This window comes from Egretta garzetta, unplaced genomic scaffold (assembly GCF_000687185.1).
Source record: "Egretta garzetta isolate BGI_Z169 unplaced genomic scaffold, ASM68718v1 scaffold30, whole genome shotgun sequence".
In the NCBI taxonomy this organism is placed as follows: domain Eukaryota; kingdom Metazoa; phylum Chordata; class Aves; order Pelecaniformes; family Ardeidae; genus Egretta; species Egretta garzetta.
This window is the reverse complement of record NW_009258383.1, coordinates 920207-931505: the sequence shown is the minus strand read 5'-3', so window position 1 is coordinate 931505 and position 11299 is coordinate 920207. Positions and strand designations below refer to the sequence as shown.

General features: G+C 35.8%; 1 protein-coding gene across 2 annotated transcripts in view; it reads left to right on the top strand.

The window, feature by feature from the left end:
- The first annotated feature begins 944 nt into the window (after positions 1-944).
- Positions 945-11299, top strand: part of SLC25A40 (solute carrier family 25 member 40) — a 21077-nt gene continuing 10722 nt past the window's right edge. For both annotated transcript variants that reach the window (XM_009641269.2, XM_035897183.1), the window contains exons 1-6: positions 945-1048; positions 3085-3144; positions 4379-4485; positions 6510-6577; positions 8278-8402; positions 9693-9866. In XM_009641269.2, the coding sequence (XP_009639564.1) occupies positions 955-1048; positions 3085-3144; positions 4379-4485; positions 6510-6577; positions 8278-8402; positions 9693-9866 (628 nt within the window). In that variant the 5' untranslated portion in view covers positions 945-954. The remainder of the gene's footprint in view (positions 1049-3084; positions 3145-4378; positions 4486-6509; positions 6578-8277; positions 8403-9692; positions 9867-11299) is intronic.

Genomic DNA, 11299 nt, shown 5'->3' with positions numbered 1-11299 from the left:
ACCCCCCCCACCACCACCCCCCAATTAGTACCTGTAAACATCTGGGAGGCAAATCTTGTTTTATGCAGCTTAATCTTTCTTATATTTTATTTGAAACTTGTGGAAAGAGCAAAACAATGTTCCTGTAGATGAAATAAAAAGCTTTGATCCATGTAAACTAATAAAGTCACAACTGCACTTAAGCACAACATGCATTTTGAAAAGATGCCTTTGTTCAGGGATTTTATGCCCTGAAATGTTTGTATTAATTTACTGTTTTCTCCTGTCCTGGCTAGTTGCGGGTACTGGGAATGTATAAGCTCCTTATTTTTAGATACTGTGATTACATTCCTAAGGCATTGTAACTTTGCCTATGCAGCCACACAGCAGGATTTATTTGAGGAATTAATATTTAATAGTATGAAAACTAGTTAGTTGTTTATTGCATGAGGAGCTTGCCAGGGGATACAGTCATCGCTTGTAGGCTGTGACTGTTGGATCAACCAGGAGACCTCTCTGGATTTTCTCACAGGAATGATAGAAGCAAGAGGAGGGCTAGATGAATTATTCTGCTGTGCTATGGTTTATGGGCCGCAGGCTGGGAATTTATCTTTGTACAGATTATTTACATACTCCTAAACCCTTTGTTGCAGCTAGAGGTAATACGTATTAAATATTTAATGTGGTTTACAAAAAATATAAACGTAATTCATATAAGAAGGATTTGAAAGATTTATTGTCATTTAGAGAACTTAGATTATTTACAAAACATGGCGCAAATACTCTTAATTTAAAAAATTACAGAGATGCTTGTATACAAGTAGAAAACTAGAGTTTACATTATCGCTGCTTATACATAATGTATTGATTGAAATTTTAAATATTTTTTCCTTTGATTTTCTGCAGGTTCTGAACATAGTCTTGCAATATGTTTTTCTGTTCCTTCACAGGTTTTTCTTCTCCAGGGATAAAGCCATGGCTGAAATGAGTGATAGCAACTCAAATAAAACAACCATTATTCAGCAAGCAATAGCCTCTTGTTGTGGAGCTATAATTACATCATTATTTGGTAAGGCAAACTATCAAGCTTGCCACAGAGAGAATCTTTGCAAAGTGATTACTCTTCAGTTTGACTCAGCATGATGTCTGCATGTATATGATTTTCACTAGCATGTTCAACAAGGATTTTTTGGATAGCTTTCTCATAATTTTTTGTATTTTAACAAATGTGGTTAATTGGAATCTTTCCTGTCCCTGATAATCTTTAACCATTTCTGAAAATAAGGATAATTTTTATTAACTTCTCATTTCTATGTCTTTTTTCTCTTGGTGCACTCATTCATTGCTTGCTTTCTGCAAGAAACAAAATTAATAATAAAAACTAATTTCCATACTTCCTGATGCTTAAAAATAGGTTTTAAATAAGTCTACTTTATAGCACAAGACACAAATCTGGCAAGGCTGGCTCCTGTGAGATGCCCCCTTCATGTTACCACTTCAGTAATAGCATTAATTTATTCTGCTGTGATGTCTTACACCGTCAAAGCCTTTTATTGTGGGGATTTTTTGCCCCTAAACATCACTTGTAAGGATAGCTTTTTGTTAGCTTTTAAACTTCTGGATAGTCTGTGGAATTATTCTTCTGCTTCAGTCATCTCTCTCAGGATCTCCTTCCCCGTGTGTACCTAAGGAGGCGTTGGTTGGTTAGATTCAGCGCTTCACATCCCTTGCAGCTCTCCAAGCACATTAGCTTATGCTTTGTATTTCAGTTACTTTTTGGCTTAAGCTAGTCTTTGGTTCTGACTTCTAAAATGGATTATGCTGCAGGGAAATGTGCAATTTTCTAAGCACAACTTTTCCCCCACAAAATTTCCAAATTTTTGCAAAATAGGATCTTACTAGACAGGAACCTGTCAAATTCAGTCTTTTTTGTCTGTCTTTATACCATGTGCCCTGTGATGTTAGGTAAAGTAGCAAGCAAAGCTATATCAGACCTGTGGAATTCCCAAGCTGGATTCCAACTGTGTGTACATAAGACTTCTAGTACAGCGTAAGGTGTTGGTATTTGAGACCTCAAGAGGTATAGGAGACCAGCTCCTTTCTGAAGTGGCAGCTGGAAGACGAAGCAGAGTATGTGTGAGTGGCTAAAATGCTACTAGATGCCAAATTTTAAGCAACTGAATTGAACTGCAGGAGTCACATTTAGATCTCTATGTTTAGATACAGGAACATGAGCCAAGTGTTCAACCTCCTGTTAGTCAGCTGAGAGGCATCAATGGAGAGGTAAGGTGTGACTCAGTTGCCTGTGCATAGGAATGTGTTCAGCGAGACACATGCTAGAGCGTTGATGTACCCTCTAGCTGCTGCTTAGTAAGGTTGCAGGTCCTGTGTAATTTCTGTCAACTATGTAGGTATTTGGGATACCTTAGAGACTAAGATGGCACTAGCTGCTTGTACGTAGGCAACTGAATAGAGCTCTCGGTCAATATAATCAATAGAGGCTGGTCCAGTGTTCAGCATGTCTGAGCCTGTAATAATTGTACAGGCTGGACAGGAAGCAATGAAATGTTCACTGAACCTTCATTTATTTTTCAACAACTCTAAAGTTTTAGATCTTGTCTACACACAGCAAAGGAGGAAAGTACATAATGTGTTTAATGATTTTCTTTTGAACATTGCTATTATGGTCATTTTACTGAAAAAGAATAAATGCCTGAAAAATGCTGTAATATTTTACATGCTTGAGGCCAAAATCTGATCTCATATGTCTTATGGTATGCCACTTACAAAAGTTATATTAAGCAGAGCATAATAGCACAAGTTTTAGCACTTTAAGACAAGATGACACAATGGGTTTTGGATGAGCTTTGTGTATCGCTAATATTTTTGTCTGTGCAACTGTTAGTAGAGTAGAAAAGATACATATGGTCACTTGCAAACCATACAGGATTTGTAGTTCTTTTTTCCTGTGTCTGATTACATTGTAAAATGGGTCTCTTTTTTTTTCCATTTGGAAAAAGAAAAGTTCATGGTAAGGCGTCTATACACTTCTAAGTTTTCAGGGTGTGCAGGGTATTTCTAAATTACTTCTTTGTTTCATTTTAGTAACTCCATTTGATGTTATCAAAACTCGACTGCAAGCCCAAAGCAATCCATTCCCCAAAGGTAAATAAATGTGTAGTATAATGGAGGACACAATTTGCTTTTTGCTGTTGCCTTTAGCTGATAGTTACGATAATGCTAAGTTACAGAATGTTTTCATTTGTTTCGCAATAATTATGTTTGTTTCTTCAGCATAGTGGCAGAGGAAGAAAGCAACACAGTAATGTATACTGAAACTGCTAAAGAAAGAAAGTGCCAGTGAATAGACACAGTGGGAAAAAAAATCCCATAATTACATACCATTTTAAATAGGCTTTCTTCTGTCTTCCTTGGTATTTTTATTGCGGCAGAAGGTACAACTATTACTGAGTTGAGTTTTTTTAAACAAAAAAGCTATTAATAAATAACTAAATATTTAATCAGAGGGCTTATGTGATTAGGATGCTATATCAAAGTTCATCTCCTCCAGAATCCAAAACTTTTGAAAAAGAGTAGTAAGACTTATCTAAGTCACTTGTCACTTGAGTTCTAAATACATTAAGACATTGTGCACTCAAAGATATGCCAATGAGTCCTACTATTTAGTTGCCATTAATAAATGAGATTTAAAAGGAAAGGAGATGACTGGTGTGGAAGTTCCGTGTTGTATGTGGAGATGGGTATTTACAGTCACACTTCCTGTAAATCAGGAAAAATACTTGTGCCTTCTATCCTGGTTTTTTTTAGCAAATTCTAAAACCTTCAGAAATCTGAAAATGTGACACTCAAAGTATGTTTTTGTAATGGCAATATTTTACCAAATATATAGTTCAAAGTACATGATGATATGTACCAAATATAGGTTCAAAGTACATGATGTAAAAGAAATCAAAAACAAGTAGAGAGGATGATCTAGTGTAAATATGGTCTAATCTGAGATATAATACCTTCACCTGTAATGTGGATGCTGAGGCTACTTAATAAAAGATTTAAAAGTCTGAAAGGTGTTCACATAGTTACATACAGTAGTGACATTCAGGTCCTATTTTGTTTTTAGCCTTCAGCAGATGGTAGTATAACACAAACATGTCTCCTGGAGCCTCTGAGGGCAGTTTCATTCAGGCTGGCACTCTGAGGAATACATTTGTTCTCTCTTTCCTTTTGCCTATTGTGTTGTTATTGACTTTTCAAGATTATTTTGCTCCTGTTTGTCTAACCAGAGATAAATCTATATTGCCATTATATCCAGTTTGAAATTGCTGCTGAGTAAGAACAATCTTACAAGCATTGACTATATTCTTACACACCATTTTATTAGGAAAGTGTTTTGTATACTCGAATGGCCTTATGGATCATATATGCGTTTGTGAGAATGGGGACAGCAAAGCCTGGTATAAAAAACCTGGGCATTTCAAAGGGACGTCGGTAAGAACATTTTATATTTATATAAAACTGAACGTTGAAAACATTTTAAAATGGCATACTGTAAATTTATTGTTGGGTTTTTTAAAGTTCTAGTAGATTCTGTTACCATTTGAGAAGGTGTTTGTGCGGTTACTCTTGGTTTTTTATATGGCAATTAATGATACCTTCTACTGTCTGCAAGAAAATATGTATTCCTTCCTTTAAGATGAACAAGGGGGCAGCTGCACAGCTTTCCTCACAGGATACTGGCTCCCTGGTTTTGTCTCCCCACTTAAGCTATATTACTAACAGTTGCTGATGGCAGGTACTGATTTTCTAGACCTGCTTTGTTCGGTCCACCGATCTCCCAGTATGCTCCTGAGCTGCACTAACAACGCAGATAGTGTTTTAAAGTTAAGTTCATGTGTCAAGTTCTGGATCCACTCAAATTTGTAGGGCTAGTATTTTACCCAGACATTTGAAGCAGACTTGCTGTTGGACACTGTGATGCTGCTTCATTAATCAAGATTTTGTTTGACTCTGCCATTAAATTACACATGCGATCAAAGATTTTTCAGAATTAAACTTCGAGAAGAATTAAATGCTCATGCAATAGATTTCTTGAGCAGTTTCATGGTGATATTTTTTTTAAAAAAATAAATAACTTCATAGGTTTTAATTGTTCAATTAACATTACCATAAAATTTTTAGAAAGTCACTTTGTTTTCCAATTGACATGATTTTATGCCCATTTTTGCGGTGACAAGGTAATTCATGAAGAAGAATGACTATCATATCATTGAATCTTCTTTCATTTTTATAAAAAAAAACAGTGCTGGACAATTGTGCAGAAAAGAAATTGTAGTGGATGTGATAGGTTGCCAGCAATAGGACTGTACAAATGTTTTGCTCTATTTGTCCATATAATTAGGTCTATAAATATGCTGCTCAGTCACTAGATTTACTTATGTCCTTTCTGCAGTCTTTTATCTGTACCTTCCTGGATTGTAAATTTGCTGAAGCTGGATTTATAAACATAGAAACTAACTAGTACAGAATATGTTTGGAAAAAACATAAAATACTAGTATGCCGTTTTCTGTCTTTTTTTTCCCTCTTAAGTCTCCTTTTCATCAAATTGTGTTAGGACTTTTTAGGGTTTCTTGACTCCTTCTCAAAGCTCCATTTTTTTCAAGTCAGGCTTTTTTAAATGAATGATGTCTTTGTTTTCTCCATGCAACTTTTTACCTCGGTGTATCTGTCCATCAAAGTTGTCTACTCTAAAGCTATTTGTCTTTTTCTTCCTGAGAGTCCTTTTAGTGGTCTGTCAGGCTCTGTACCTTTTGAGGCGATGTGATACTGTCTGGTCTTGAGCATATTCTAATCCATCAAATCTCAACCTCTTCCCACAGATGTTTAAGAAAATTAGGTATCCTAATATTAGGGAGTTTGTCTTTTTGATGGTGATTTCAGTTGAATGACCTTCAAGTTTTAGTGTTCCTTTGCTGTCAGTGGTCAGAGAAATATGTGCAACAGCTGTGATATTAATTGTAAGCTTCCAAGTATATAGTATAGTGTGCATACATTGCACAGATGTGGTCACACTGTTGTCAGAGAAAGCAAGTATTGAAGAATCATCAAGGGATGATTGCTATTTCGTGCCTAGAACATTTGTTATGTATTAAGAAAATATTTAGTAGATTATTTTGAAGAGGTTTCCACAACTTGCTGCTGTGTTAGTTCTGAAAATAACTTATTCATGGGGCTGTCAGTTACTAATAAAAACTTAAGTACTTTGGTCTTTTAATGACAGAAGGAAATTCTTAATTTCAATCACACAAATATTTCTCTTCAGCTCAGTGGAAATATTTGTGTGATTAAATATGATAGCTAGCGTAAGCCATTACAAAAATAGGATCTTACAGTGATAAGCCGTTTTAGAAACATACTTTTGAACACGTTAATTTTGTGTTCTGCCAGCTAAAATATATTACTGAGTACAAAAGTTTGTAGCTAATTATGGCTCTTCGCCTGGTTGTATTTTTAGGATGCATTTGTGAAAATTATTCAAATAGAGGGAATTAAATCACTGTGGAGTGGGCTTCCCCCAACACTGTAAGTTGAATGTTCTTTTTTTTAGTAACGTGTTATGAATTATCATTAAAAAATTACTTCACCATTTAGATAAATCAGTATGTTTGTTTCTAAGTGATTTTAAAAATTTGGTAAATTCTGAAATTACAGATAATGATACAATCGGTTCAATCAGAAACATCTAGAGATGGTATAATTTTTGCCAGATCTTGAGATTTCTCCTTGCAACTTCTTTGACATAATCTCAGTACTTAAGCAGGAACATCAGACCTTCCATTCTGCCTTTCAGAGGTGGTATCCTTACTGTAACCGTCCCCTTGATAGCATCATCAAATCATAGGGTCAAGCGTTATTGTTAGAGAATACTAGTCTTTGATAGCTATTTGCTATCCTAGATTGTTACTTTTGTCTCCCAATAAGCAACACAGACACTCTAGTGTTGCACATCATTTGTACTTGATTTTTTTAAAACATCTACTAGAATCTCCTTTATTCCAGAGAACTTTATTGTTTTTTATCCTATCCAACTTTGTCACGGAAAAAGATCATTCATTTTCTTTCTACAAGAGCAATTTACATATTTAAACACTGTTATCAGATCTCCTCCTGATCTTCTCTTTAGGCTAAACAGCACCAAACTATTTTATCTTTTTATTCATATTAACCTGGTACAGATAGTAATTAAGAAAGACCTCTATAATTATGTCCTCCTCCATAGACAATCCAAGAAAGTGGTCAAATCTAATTTCTAGATAAAATTGTATCTTGTAAGACATGAAGTGTTGCCCAGTGAGAAAGCACTGGTACGCTTTTGATTTGCACACAGTGCACTCAGTATATAGGCACAAAAAAGCAAAGCATGGTGGAGCTTAGGCCTTGTTATTTGTCCTGCAACATGTGGCAATTTCAATATATAATCCTTTAGGACCTAACTGAATTGAGAGGTCTGTATTTCAGCCAGGAGAGTTTTTTCTTCAACGTGTGTTCGGTAGTCCAGCAGAGAAGAGCCGGCTTCTTGACTGGAGAGAGGTACACAATTTTTAAAAGAAGATCTAAACAATGGCTTGTTGGTTTTCCAAGTGTGACAGCCTTCACCGTTTTTTGGTCATGGTGGTATGTGCTATACTGGCACAGACATAACACAGAAATAAAATGGCCATTTTATAGCAAGATATGTTGCTTTACCCCCACACTGAATGATTATAGATCTAGCTGGTTTTGCTATCGTCTATACTATGCTGGAATGGGAAAAGCTTATACTTCCTCACTCCACATTGTCTTTCAAGTAATGAGAACCGTAAGTGTTGATTAAGATAGAGAAAATAATCTCTAATTGTTAAATGAATAACAGTTTAAGGTTAGTAGCTATTTCCATAATGTGTTGTTTGCTTGCTTCATATTCAGATCTTTCAGTTCCATTCCTTTATCAAAACAGTTCTGAAGCTGATATGAAATACATTTTGACTGAGATAATCCACCATCATTTTACTTACAGTTTTTCCTAATGAAATAAAAATCTGGAAAACTGGGAAATCTGTGAATTTGAAACTCTGAACTAGAGGCAGTGAATCAGAGCCATGGGATTAATGCTTTTTCTTCATCCATATCACACACCTGGAGATTTAACTTTTCCTTGTTTAAGCAAAATATCCATACAAGATGGTTGACTTCATGCTCCTGCTTTCCTTGTATTAATTTAGATTCCCTCTCTTATATTTTAGAATAATGGCACTTCCTACCACAATAATCTATTTTACCTGCTATGACCAACTGAGTGAAGCTCTGAAATCTAGGCTAGGAAAGGATGATGAACACATTCCAGTTCTTGCAGGTTCCTTAAGCAGATGTAAGTTGTCATCTGTTCAAAGAGAAAACTGAAATAAAACACCTGTATGCTGTTTTGCTGGCTTTGTTTTGTTGTTTTGTTTTTAACGTAAATATGCTTTGGCTTTAAATGAGGGGTAATATTACATGGAGCTGGGTGTAGGAAGGAATACTGTAATTACCCAGTCTTTCTTGGGCAACATAACCCTCTAACCTGGAATAATGTGATTTATTTTTGCTGTTACACTTTCACTACCTTTGTAATTTGTTCAAAATTTTATAGTTCTAGATGACTACCAAAGACAGTTTAATTTAAGTCTGTTGTTGTGAATCTGCTAATAAACATAATTATTTTTTATAATGACAGCTACACAGGTTATTACAAAGAAAATGAAAATTGGACTTGTACTGGTTTTACTGCTGTATGCTATAAAGGGACTGAATTTATTTTTATATTTTCTTACTTTTGTTTATCCTTCTCCTCTATTTTTGTAGAAGTAGCTCAGACCATAGAATTTGGGCTTTCTTAGATGACTCAGAGGATGTAGTTCCATATTCTACTCCTGACAACTATGAGGGGGACTGGAAGATGAGCGGAAAAAGAACTGTTATACTGTGGTGATGTGGCAAATTGTTCTTATTAGGCTGCTTCAGATTTTAAATTCACATGCTAGAGAAACCTTATCCCAGCAACAGGAGAAAAATTCTTGGGCCTAGTAAAATCGTTAAAGTCTGTTACATGTATGATGGGAGCTTGTTAGTGAGTGGTGACTCACTATTCTTTCCATGTGATGCAAGAGATTTGCTTTATCAGATACAGAATGCCTGCTAAATATTCTTGATAGCTTAAAATAAGAATGACAAAGGTGCTTAGAAATCAATAAAAGATTAATCTCTAACCATCATTTTTATCCTTAACAAAAAAAACCCCAACAAACCCCAAGGTCACTTTCTTCAAGTTACACCTAAAAATGGTAATTACTGAAACATAATCTTTGTAAGTACTTGAATTTTTCAGCCTATTTATGTAATATATCTGAAAATGGGGATTCTTAACATGATAGATGGATTACAACGTGCCAGTACTGGAAAAAGGTAGGTAGCTTGTGTGCCCAGAAAGTTTAGGTACTGTGAATAGATATGGTATTATTATCTGGAAAGGAAACCTGTTTGGGGAATTATTTCAAGAAAGATGGGACAGTTGAAAGGAATCAAATATATAAAGCAAGGTGAGACCTGACTTTAATGTTCAGGTAATGTTACTAGTATGTGTTGATTTTAAAAAAAAAGCCCACATTTTTCTTATTTGCAGTTGGTTCAGTTACTGTAGTGAGCCCCCTGGAGCTGATCAGAACCAGAATGCAGTATCGCCAGTTGTCCTACAAGCAACTGTACACATGCATCAGCAGTAAAGTGGCTACAGATGGATGGTTCTCCCTGTGGAGGGGCTGGAGTTCCACTGTTCTGAGAGATGTGCCTTTCTCAGGTGGGGTTTATTTTATGCGCAAGTTTGTGCTATGTCAGAAGATCTGTTCGTGCATAACTGTTAGACTTTGTGGGTTTAGGTGATTTTAATCGTTAGCTTTAAGAATGACTGAGATTTACTTGTTCTCTTTTGAGTGTTTTTATTTATAAATTCTTTGAGGACCTAATTTTTTTTCCCCCATTTTGTTTGCGGGTACTGGCCAGGATTCATTGTTACATTCCCTTTCTCTGTATTTAGACTGTTTCTTCTCATCTTTAGCTTATGCAATGACTGTTTTTGAAGACTTTCAGTAGGAAATTTTCTCTGTGATAGGTGTTGTGGCTATTTCCTAATAGAGAAACATGCTGTATCTAAGTGTTCGGATGCTTAATTTTTAAAAAATGTACAAAGAGTGACACAGTAGTGTCTTCAGGAATTTTTGTTAGCAAGGTGAATGACTTTGTATAACTGCTCCAAAAACCATGAAGCTAGAACACCACTTGTTAGCAAAGCTCCAAAGCTGAAAGTCTAGAAGAAAAGTCTGACAGAGAGCATAGCTCTAGGACTGTTCTTTAAGACAAGGACAGAGGAGATCATGCTTTCTCCTTTTTTGTCACATCTCTGCTTTGTTGTGAGCTACAGAGGTAATTGGATGAGAGTGCTAATTATTGTTGTTGTCACAACCACCTCAAAGAGACAAGGGCTCTCACCACTGGCATTAACAAGTGGGAAAACAGGTCTTTAGCACTTGTGGATCATCAGGCATCAATTGTCCTTGAAGCAGTTTCTGTAGTACCAGGAATAACACCTTTGAACACCTTGTGTTGACCCAGAAAAATGCTTCAAACCTATTTTTGGAGGCAGAGAACCCTTGAAGTATTTGACCTGCTATCTTTGTTCTCCTACTTCATTCTTAAGATCATCTGACATCTAATTTAATTTGTGGTTCCAAACAGTCTAGTGACTCTTACAGGATTTGAGCACATTTAGATGTGCACCTGGAGTAAATTTTAAATTGGGTGTGAACCAAAACAGTGCACGATAAGTGGGGTGATTAAGACATTTAGTTGCACTTAGCAGTTAAGTGAGCTAACAGAACTAAGATATTTAGCTGTTTTCTTTTCAGACTGAATAATACTCTGTTTTCTTTCACTTTGATAGTAGTAGGCGTTTGAAGAACGTGGTTGGATGGTATTTCCTGCTTAAGGATCCTGTTGCTTGATGGGACTTAATTTAGCATTCTGTGATAGGGAAGGCTTCTGAACCTATGGCAACGTGCTTTCTCTAAGGCTAAAGATAACTGTCTGAATTCATCTGAACCTTTTGCCCAAAGTTCTTCCTGTTCAATATTTCTTTTTTAATTTACTCATTTTTCTCTCTGTCAGATGCATCTTTCTCTTAGGCTGTTCTGCTAAGCTTTGTAAGGGAACTCTAAAATCCTTCGTGTAATTCCT